Source organism: Prenolepis imparis, unplaced genomic scaffold, assembly GCF_030444845.1.
Source record: "Prenolepis imparis isolate NDT839.2.m4 unplaced genomic scaffold, iyPreImpa1.0 SCAF_4, whole genome shotgun sequence".
Taxonomy (NCBI): domain Eukaryota; kingdom Metazoa; phylum Arthropoda; class Insecta; order Hymenoptera; family Formicidae; genus Prenolepis; species Prenolepis imparis.
Window position 1 is genome coordinate 17,061,674 of NW_028141162.1, and position 11,719 is coordinate 17,073,392.

Here is an 11,719-nt window from a genome sequence, read left to right on the forward strand (position 1 = left end):
TATATAAAAAATTTAAAAATAATCACACTTGTTAGACAGAGCATTCTCTCTCTGTGGCTGGCGCCATGCGCACGTGCGTGCATTCTGCACACGCAGGCGTAGCTGGAAAGCGGCGCACGTGTCATGCGATCGCGCAGGTACGTATCTACCTACCTACACGCGATCTTCGCGCAACGACCGTGTCTTCCCGCCTCCCTTTCCCCTACCCTCGCCCCCTCTTTTACATATACACACACATAGATACACACACATGCGTGAATGAGTCTTAGGCCCTGCGCACAATAGAGAAAATATTAGGAACAAATATTAAATATTAGGAATAAGAATTATTTTAAAATAATAAAATCGAAAAAACTCTGTTATAAAAATACAAATTCGAGTATAAAGGACTAGTAAGGGCTAATAAATTACTAAGAGTCCTTTATACCCGAATTTGTATTTTTATATTAGAGTTTTTCCGATTTTATTATTTTAAAATAATTCTTATTCCTAATATTTATTCCTAATATTTTTCCTATTGTGCGCAGGGCCTTAAGGTCCATTAAAACGAAACGACTTCTCGACTCTAGGACTAATTGACTCTTGTATCATACACAGAGAGAATTTTTTTCTTAGAATTTACCCTGAAAATCATGGTACTTAATCGTGGGACAATATGGTATGGAAAGAATTTTAAAAATGTGTTTGATTTTACCATACTTTTAGTAAATTTTATTATACCTTTAGTAAAATTAATCAAACATTTTATATTTTATTGTGATAAATATTATTATTTTTTATAAATATTAATCAGAGAAATTCTCATAAAATTCTTTCCATATCATATTGTCCCACGATTACCATATGATTTTTAGGGTAAATTCTAAGAGAAAATTCTCTCTGTGATATGTGCAGGAGAAAATTAACGATATAAAAAATGTTTGTTAAGGATAAATAATGAGGAATTTGTCATTATATTCGATTTTTCTCAATGTGATTTACATGAAAGTCATTATGTTGACGAAAAGACAACCACGCATGTGTTTTTATCCCTGTGTTTATGCCAATAGTTAAATTTAGATGGGAAATCTCTCGCACTTTCCAAGAAAAGAATGACATATATATATATATATATATATCTAAATTTAGTTGTTGATTACTTTATTTCTACTGACGAGAAGAATTTTGAGACAGTTTTTATAATAATTATATATAGTTTTAGCATCTTTGTTTATTTTTTGCCCATCTTGTCTAAAATGTCTATATATTTATTTCATTATTTGATTAAAGCTTATTAAGGCTTCAGAGTTTGGATCGATAATTTAAGCAGAAATTTCATTAAAATTAAAGAGATATAGATCACGATTTAGAGAAATATTTATATATGTATAAGTGTTATATAGACATTTATAGAAATATTTATGTATAAATATTATTTATATATACATAATTGTTTAATCTCTTTAGAGAAATAAATATTGGAAAAATTATAGAATATAAAATAGTTCATAAAAATATTGATAATTTATTTATATACATATACATATATTATTCATACAAATATTGATTAATACGTATATTAATTTATTATTACATTCACAATAATAAAAATTAAAACTGCGATCCGCAATATTTAATTGGCTGCAATATTTAAATATATATATATATGATCTTAAATATGTAATATTTAAATATGCTCCGAGTATCTCCCCAAGTGTGTCATATAATCTGTGACTCATGTAGATGATAAGAAGACGACCGAGAGATGATAACAGCCCTATAACCAGAGGATTCCAATATCAAACACGTGTTTGATAAAGTACTTTATTTTACATATCCTGACCTAAATCATGATTGATTTCTTGGTAGGATATATCTCCTCCATAGCCACGTAGTATTTACATTGAAAATACTCGACATAGTAGCTTTATGTATCAATAGCGGATAAGATACGGAATTCGTTGACATCATTTTCCCTTCGTGAAGATAGTAATATTCTAGATACTTACTAGAAATATAAAAAAAAGTAAAGAGAAGAAGATAGAAAAAATATAATTTATACATTTTATGTTGCTCGGAGTCTGTTAACGCCCTTATTAAGGTAGTGGCTCTCCCGCATATGTTTTTTTTCGCGCTCGTACGTATGTGTAAAGTCATGCCACTGACACTTTCCCTTTTCAAGATCGATTTTAACGCTGTGCGTCCCGACGGCGCAAGTCGACGACGTCGGCGATTCCTCGAACAAGGCCGTATTTAGGAACCCGGTTGCCCTTTTTTCGGTTTAGTTCTAAGAAATGGATGGATATGTATCATCGTTTTTAATAAATTCGCTGTGATCATGCATCGCTTTAATTATACCATTATTTGTGACGCGCGAAATCTACTTTGGAATAGAGCTTTTTATTTTATGTCGTATCAGATTTTTTAATTAAAAGTATATTTAGGAAAGAGTTGAAATGGAAAGTTAGAATGAGATGATTATTTGTTTTAATAAACACATATTGGATCTTTATTTAACGTTGACCTTGATCTCTATAAAAGACAGTGACCTTAAACAGTCATGTATCCTTGAGAAATGATTATGTCATTATGAAATAATTTTTTAAATTATTTTTGTACATATAATATTTTTGATTAGATTAGGCAAAATAAGATTTATAAAATAATATTTTAAATTTTTCAGAAATATATACATGATCATGATGTTAGAATTTCTAAAGGATGCATAATCATATGACCGCCTCTTCAGACCAAAGTCATTGAGGGTCAAGGTCATCGTTGAGTTCAAAGTAAAGCCATCCAAACTGTATACGTTAAATATATGAAGCATAAAAATAATTATCAAAAATATTGCAATCTCAAAGGTGGAAAAGTTTAAATGGTCTCCTCTTTTATACCAGAAAACACAAAGATGTGTTTTTTTTAAACATATTTGCATTTTATTTGAGTTTTCGTGCGTCAGTAAAAATAAAGATATAGGAATTAATTGCATAAATTGTATTATTTCGCGATTTCCATATTTTCTTGTAAAGTCCTCTCTCTTTCTCTCTCTCACCAAATTTTCGGTCAATCCATCCGCGCTTTCGGTCGGTTCATTCTACACCCGACCACTGCGTTTCGCTCCATCGGTTCGTTAACACGTAAAAAAACGCGGGAAGGGGAGAAAAGGAAGGAGGAGGGAGCGGACGGGAAGAAAAAGTGTCCGAAAAAAGTGTCTTAGGCCGGGAAACATCAAAAGCTCTTCCACGGGGGTGACCCGACCGCGATCCACACTCCTGTCCGCAAAGACCCTCTCTCTTTCTCTCTCTTCCTTCTCCCCTTCTCCCACGCTTCCCCCCTCCCCCCCTCTTCGTCTCCCTTATCCAGGTTGTTTCGCGAAAATCCGCCTTTCGTTAAAGGTGACCCGACGAAATCGCCGCCGACGAGTTACACGTGCGTGCAAAAGGGTTGAAGAGACGAGTGGCACGGGGGGGGGGGCGGGGGGGGGCAGAGAAAAGTCCGGCGATGGTGGATGGGTGGTTGGAAAACACATACACGCATTCTTCGCGCTGTGTACCACCAGATACCGCCGAAAATCCCCCAAAGGGAAATACGCGAAACAAAGGCCGTCCCCCTCCCCCCTGCCCCCTGCCCCCCTTGATCTCCTCTGCATTGTCCGCGCTTGTCATATTCCTCCTATGTGTCTCTCTTCGCGTGCACTCGCGCGTTTAGCGCATCTTTGTCTTTTCCCCATCCATCTTCCTTTCCTCTCTCTTCGCCCCCCCTAGGGGGGCCCCCCTCTTTCCCTCTCTCTTTGCGTCTATTTTTTTTTATAGATTTCTTATCAATTTTTAACGTGCATTTATTATTACTATTCTCGTATTTTCATTAGTCGCACGTGATATACTTTGAAATCCTATATCCGAGTAAATAATATATCACACACCAGAATTTATTATCTCGAGCAGGATTTTCAAAGTATTATTCGTGAGAGAATAATTAAGTGAAACATTGCGAGTATAAGTATCATTTCCAAAATTTTGGAGCTTTTTCGTCAGGGGGAAAGAAAGAGAGAATTTAAATTCTCCATTATTTATTTGTATTTAATTGGGAGGGTTAAGTATAGATATATTTTACACTCTGATTTTGTTATTGCTGCATCGGTACAAAATGAAATACAAGATTGCATGCAATTTTCTTGCACGTGTCATGATCGATCGATGAAAGAGAAAGAAAGATATGTCTCTCTCCTTCTCTCTCTCGACGACTCGCTGATCAAATAAATCCATGATATCGCGCAATTCTGTTCATCTCATGAATTATAAATATGAATCATAAATCCATAAATTCCTCGTTGCACACAAATGCATCGCCGATGCAGTATCTCGCGTGCATCGAGCACATTTCGCTTTCGGCGAATTAATTTTTATGATACACGGAATCGATCTATTCGATTGGAAAGAGATAATAAAGAAAAAAGAAAGACAACGTTACGTTATTGTTATCAAAAACCTTTAATTGATTATATAAAAATGCTAATTTTCTTTAAAATTATATTGAAAGATTATATTTAAGAGTATCGTGTTTTAATTAATACAATTCGTCCGTCAAAATAGAAAATTATTTTCCGTTTGAAAAAGCACAATTTTAATTTCGAACTGACTGATATTTTCGAAAGATAATTGACAAATGATGAATGATGATTCGATTCGAAGAGAGAGAATATTCTCTATGTACCCTACGAAAAATCTGGGTTAGGAAAATCCTGAACAAGGTTGTCATCTCCGAAAATTGGTCTCTAAAATAAAAAAAAAATAATCATCTGTTTTTCAATCTTCCTATATTTCTTTAATATTTCCTATAATATTTTTTCTTATTATCCTAATACTTTTATTTTTTATTTCATTCTCAACTTTTGCGGCGAGAGGGTGCAAAATCGTTTAAGAAATAATTGAAATGAATAAAATAATTAATAACAAGCCCAGAAATATTCTTTCTATATTTCTTAATATTTTTTATATTTTCTAAAATATTTTTTTCTTATTATCCTAATATTTTAATTTTTTATTTGATCCTCAATTTTTGAGAGGGTGCAAAACCATTAAAAATATAATTAAAGTAAATAAAATAATTAAAATCAAAAAAGACAGGCCCAAAAATTGTCTCCTTTACCCCGGGGAGACCCGGAGATTTCTCTTTTTCACCCCCGGGGCCAAAATCAGAGAGATGGCAACCCCGAATCACGGATCGTTCGCCGCGGGTCTTTCTCAAGGTTGCTGCTCGAAAGCTCGCCGCGCAGCAACTTCGGCGATGAGTGAGTGGGTCGGCCTACTGAAAAATCGATATGTATGAAAGTGAGAGTCGTTTCTCCCTCGGTCGTTCCACCCTCCTTTTTGTTCTCCTCGCGCACTCTCTCTTTCCCTCTTCTTACTTGGTCGTTTGGTTCATTCATATCGTTGTCGTCGTCGTCGTTGGTGGCCAATGCACAGCAATTCACGCTCGTGCAATCCCGAACAAAGTTAATAAGACAAAATAGGATTTAAAGAGATCCTAAAGAGAATGATTTCGTGCGCGGTTCTGCAACAGTACCTTGTTTCAATATGCGATCTTAGGATCTTCGAAAAAGAATCTTATGACAGTAATTATAGTTTTTGTTAATTTCTTATTGCAAGAATTTCCGACGAGCTTTTATCTAGTATTTTTTTTTATAGATTTTTATCTAGTATTTTTTTAATCTAGTATTTTGATCTTTCTATGATTATAAATATGAAAACAGGAATGCTCTCACAAAAAGATTTAATAAATAACAGAAATAAGAAATTCTTTTCTTTTAATATATTTAATAATTATATAAATATAAATTTTAATAACTAGAACAACACAAGCGTGATCAAACAACACCTTATTAATATTTTTTGGCAGAAATCAACTGATTAAAGAGTTAATTTGTTAATTAATTTTTAAGATAATAATATGTTATGGAAATTAAAGTAATAATATGTTTTAAATAATATGTCATAATTCTTTAAACTCGATTAATATTTTTGACAGTTATCAGCTGATTTCTGTCAAAAAATGTTAATCGCAGATAAAGCATTATAACATATTGTTTACAACATATTACTATTTTAATATTTTTAACATATTATTATTTTAAAATTTAATTAGCAAATTAACGCTTTATTAATATTTTTTGACATCAACTGATTAAAGCATTAATTTGCTAATTAACTTTTAAAATAATATTATGTTACAAAAATTAAAATAATATGTTTTAAATAAAATGTTATAGTACTTTAAACTCGATTAATATTTTTGACAGTTATCAGCTGATTTCTGTCAAAAAATATTAATCGCGGACAAAGTATATATTATAAGTAAGTATATATTATAACATATTATAACATATTATATTATTTACAACATATTATTATAATTAAAATAATAATATTTTGTAAGTAATATATTGGATGATTGCAAAAGTTCGTGCCCGATTTGCATAGATGGTGGTAATAACTTCAAATCAGGCACGAACTTTTGCAATCATCCAATATATTATAACTGTGATTTAATTGATATTTAGTGATATTAATAATATTTATCAGTCAATAAATATTTTTATTAATAAAAATATTTAATTATGTTTATCTTATTTTACTTTTATTATTATTATTTTCTCTATCGAATATTTACTAATCGCACATATATAAGAGTGGCGATACAATTGAATAAATTTGATATTAACACGCATTGTGCTTTCAATAGCGACACGTTAATCGGCGAGTCTTGCCGTGTCAGGTATTAAGACAACAACATGACAGACTAATGTAAACACAGACGATTTCTCGCTAGGTTACAACTCGACACTTTCAGAGTTTATTCGACGATTATCGCGCCGGAATCTCGGAGAGGAGCGTAATTCTCGTCGCGTTCTTCGAGTCTTACATGGCCGCTCTCTTCCTTCGTTTACAATCTCTGCTCGATTCAGACGGCAAAATGAACTCCTACGTAAACAGGATACACGCGTTCGAGTTACAATAGTACTAGAGAAATACCTTTTTACTACTTATTGTCATATAATTAATTACCGATTAATCGGAGATATAAATATGTCAAAAATTTATTGATATTACATTGTGATCAATCGATCAAAAGCGTGTGTGTGTTTGTGTTACATCGGTACAAAAGAAAATATCTCGTTCTAATTTCAAGTGTTATTTTCCTATATTTTCAGCAGCAGCGGCATCGCCAAGGTCCTAGTGAGCAATCTCCCGGCCCAGTCCCGAATAGAAGATATCGACCTGCTGTTCGCCAATTACGGCCAGGTACAGAACATCGAGAAACTGTCGTCGCGGGACCCAAACACGCAGACCTTACTCGTCAGCTATGAGACGCAGGAACAAGTACAGCAGTAAGTATCGTCAAAAATATTTATCTTCTTCTCTCTTTTGCAAAAGATTTTTCTCATTTTGCAAAAGAAATCTCTCGCTCGAAAAGATGAATCGTTCAATGTCTTTGTTGTCAAACATCGAGTATATATATATATATATATATATATATATATATATAAATTAATCGCGAGTGTAAATTAGTTTAAGTATATAATATTTTATTTGATATATATAATATTTTATTTTATACATAGTTTTATATTACACCGTTCAACAAAAAAACACCGGTACGAGACTAGTCGTTTCTTATAGTTTTTTGGACGCTGAACACGAATCTGGTTTCCAAATTACTCCATCACATCACAATTTTGAGAAATTTGCAATTAAAGTTGCAAAAAAGAGCTATTTTCACGAACTTTGTCATATTATAGCTACAATATGTGACGTGCTGGAGAAGTTTTCTTGCAATCAAAATATAGTATATTCTTAGGACTTTCGATCCTTAAAAGGAATTTTTCGTATCAATTGTGGTTAATAAGATATCCATGGTTAAATATGAGGTGTATTGCGGAAGTTAGCTGTTAACTCGTCATTAACGATTTACCAGAAATACCTTTTAAGTATATTTATTTAAACTTAAGGTTTTTTAGATCGCTGAATACGAATCCAATGTCAAAAATGTCAAATTCAAAATGGAGAACTTAATATAATATGTTAAAAATGTTTAGATTGCAATCTAAATATTTTTTAAGTTTTGTCATCCATCATATTGAGTCCATTATTTTAAATCTGACAATTTTGGCATTGGATACGTATTCAGCGATCTAAAAAAAATCTTAAGTTTAAACAAACATACTTAAAAGTTACTTGATAAATCGTTAATGACGAGTCACAGCTAACTTCCGCAATACACCTCATATTTAACCATGGATATCTTATTAACCGTAATCGACACCAAAAATTTCTTTTGAAGGTTGAAAATCCTAACAGTATACTTTATTTTGAGTGCAAGAAAACTTCTTCAGCACGTCACATATTGTAGCTATAATATGACAAAGTTCGTAAAAATAGCCCTTTTTGCAACTTTAATTGCAAATTTCTCAAAATTGTGATGGAGCAATTTGGAAACCAGATTCGTGTTCAACGTTTAAAAAATTATAAGAAACGACTAGTCTCGTTCCGGTGTTCGAAAAAGAGTCATTTTTTGTTGAACAGTGTTATAAACCAATATTTTATGTTTGCATCATTAGAAAAATATTAATTTCTATTTTCTTTTAGATCCTCATATGCATGTGATATTTCAAGAAAAAAAATCTTTAAGTATTTATATTATATATAAATAATAATACTATACATATATGTATAATATTATTTTTATATAATATTAATATTTAAATATTCTTTTTTCTTGAAATATCACTTACATGAGGACCTAAAAAAATTTATTTAATTAATATTATATATAAATAATAATAGGGTAGTTGTAAATTAATCGACCAAACTAGCCAATAAATTTAGTTTATTTAATACAAGTTACGACGTTTCGACCATATGGTTGTGGTCCTTTTCAAGTATAAAGTTCTTGTTGAAAAACACTTTACATATTTTAGTTACGAAATAATTAACATCTTGTCAAATTTTTTTAAAAAAAGAGAGAGAAACATTGTATCAATATGAGATTTTGTCAATAACTCATAATAATATTATATATAATATTATTTTTATATAATAAAAATAATTAATTATATAAATATATAAAACATATATTAATACTTACAATTAGTTGTAATTAATTAATCTTTTTTCTTAAAATATTACTTGCGTGTGACGATTTAAAAAAATTCAAAATAATTAAATTTAATCAAAATAATTAAAATTGATATTTTTCTAACAATGATAAATACATGAAATATTGGTTTCGATAACATTCTTAAGATACAGATTACTGAAGTAATCGGTTAAATTAAATAAATAAATAAATTTGTCCATTGTAATCCGAAAATTGATAAATTTCGTTGTTTTCGCAGCGCTGTGAACCAGTTGAATGGCTACGAATTCGACGGCAATCCGCTGAAAGTGGAGATGTCTTCGGCGGAGGGCCGACGAAGAGGCCGCAGCCAGCGCAGCGGCGGCGTCGCCTTCTCCGGATTGCCGGGTTCCGGTCGGCAGACCGATTTTCCGCTGCGCATCCTCGTCCAGTCGGACATGGTGGGCGCGATCATCGGCCGACAGGGCTCCACAATACGGCAGATCACCCAGGTGTCCCGCGCCCGGGTCGACGTCCACCGCAAGGACAACGTCGGCTCCCTCGAGAAGGCCATCACCATCTACGGCAATCCCGAGAATTGCACCAACGCCTGCAAGAAGATCCTGGACGTCATGCAGCAGGAGGCGACGACTACGAATAAGGGGTACGACGACGTCGCGAGTCGCGTTGATACTCCCAAAATGGAATCGTAATAAAATCGTCGTGTGATCGCCGGTCGAATAATATAAATTAATCCTAGATGGATTCTTAGACTCTTATCTCGATGACATATGTATATATTGATATTTCCTCACTCTTCTATAGATACGATCCTTGCGTATAATTTATGTTGCTCGACCGCATTAATTTTCTTTGGTTAACGATTGAATTATTGATTAATATTGTATCATTTTCTGTGCCAACAGTGAGATCACCTTGAAGATACTCGCGCACAATAATCTCATCGGTCGAATTATTGGAAAGGGTGGTAACACGATCAAAAGAATTATGCAAGACACTGATTCCAAGATCACCGTTAGCAGCATTAATGATATCAATAGCTTTAACCTTGAGCGTATCATTACGGTTAAGGGAACGATCGAAAACATGAGCAAGGCCGAGTCCATGATCTCCAGCAAACTGCGCCAGAGTTACGAGAATGATCTGCAAGCTATGGCTGTGAGTCTCATCTCATATCGCTCTTCAACTCTAATATTGTAGTATATCACTCTTATATCAAGTTTAAGAATTATAAGAGTCAGATTTTGCGAGTTAGATTTGTTTAATACGCAAAATGTAAAAATTTTTTTAATTTAGACTAAAAAATCTTTCGTTTAAATGTACTTGGTAGCATCTTTGATCTTTATTCGACCTGAAATTAGTTGTTGCGCAATGTGGTGAAGCTGTTTACTCGATGTTTCAGCCTCAAAGCATGATGTTCCCCGGTCTGCATCCGATGGCCATGATGTCCACCGCCGGTATGGGCTACAGCTCCCGTGGACCCGGCCTCTACGGCTCGGGACCCGCCCCATATCCCTACCAGGGTAGCCTGCCTACTCAACAGGGCGTCCCCTCAGCTAGCGACACTCAGGAGACGACCTTTCTATACATTCCCAACAACAGCGTCGGCGCCATCATCGGCACCAAGGGCTCCCACATTCGCAACATTATCAGGTTCTCTGGAGCCAGCGTCAAGATCGCCCCTCTCGAACAGGACAAGCCGGCCGAGCAGCAGACCGAAAGAAAGGTCACTATTGTCGGCTCCCCGGAATCTCAATGGAAGGTGAGCGCGATTGTCATTCTAACTCTTGATGATGACTTTTTGTTATTTTCTTTGTAATGGCAAAGTTAAAAATATCATGTACTTGTAACGGCTATAAGAATCTGTTGTAATCGCTACGAAGCGTTTTAACGTTCGTGTAACTTCGATGCCGTATTGGCAGGTAAGTCTGTAACGTCGGTCTACCAAGGCAAAGATCACGAGTTCGAGTCCCGGTGATGATACTTAGTTTTAATAAAAATGTGCTTTAGCTACCCTGCTGAATTTTGGGTGGATGTTGCCTTCTAAGCATCAACTTGAATCAGCAGGAATATCAAAGAAAAAGGGTCCCGTATCGATCTCGTCCAAATGTGAGGATCGGTTCCGTTTAACCCTTCGACATTTTTTTTCTCTCTTTCTTTTTCATTACTTTACATTGATTTCTTACTGGTTGCTGATCCTCGAGACGAAAGATCGCCTATCTTGTTTTATCTTGTCGCATCATTAAAAATTGTAATTTTTTTTAGGCCCAGTACTTGATCTTTGAGAAGATGCGGGAGGAAGGATACGTCGCCGGCACTGAAGACGTTAGACTGACCATTGAAATCCTCGTGCCCAGCACCCAGGTCGGTCGTATCATCGGCAAAGGCGGTCAAAACGTCAGAGAGCTGCAACGCGTGACCGGCAGCGTCATTAAACTGTCGGAACAACAAGCCACTCCTCCTTCAGCCGAGGAAGAGACCACCGTCCATATCATTGGTCCCTTCTTCTCTGTTCAGGTAAAGAAAAAAGGCATTTTTCAAGCAATTTTTACGTATAGAAATAAACATATAAATTTTTTTTTAAATTTTATCAATCAAATCT

The 11,719-nt window shown here is 34.1% G+C and overlaps 1 protein-coding gene across 15 annotated transcripts in view; it reads left to right on the top strand.

Annotated features, from left to right (window-relative positions):
* The window catches only part of Imp (IGF-II mRNA-binding protein), a 129,483-nt gene that overhangs the window by 104,511 nt on the left and 13,253 nt on the right, over positions 1-11,719 (top strand). For 6 of the 15 annotated variants that reach the window (XM_083036791.1, XM_083036793.1, XM_083036796.1 and 3 more), the window contains 5 exons: positions 7,193-7,369; positions 9,377-9,805; positions 10,023-10,275; positions 10,520-10,879; positions 11,383-11,634. In XM_083036791.1, the coding sequence (XP_082892917.1) occupies positions 7,193-7,369; positions 9,377-9,805; positions 10,023-10,275; positions 10,520-10,879; positions 11,383-11,634 (1,471 nt within the window). Of the gene's footprint in view, positions 1-6,847; positions 6,999-7,192; positions 7,370-9,376; positions 9,806-10,022; positions 10,276-10,519; positions 10,880-11,382; positions 11,635-11,719 lie in introns of those variants that run through there. The other 9 variants (XM_083036792.1, XM_083036798.1, XM_083036805.1 and 6 more) reach the window with 5 other exon arrangements.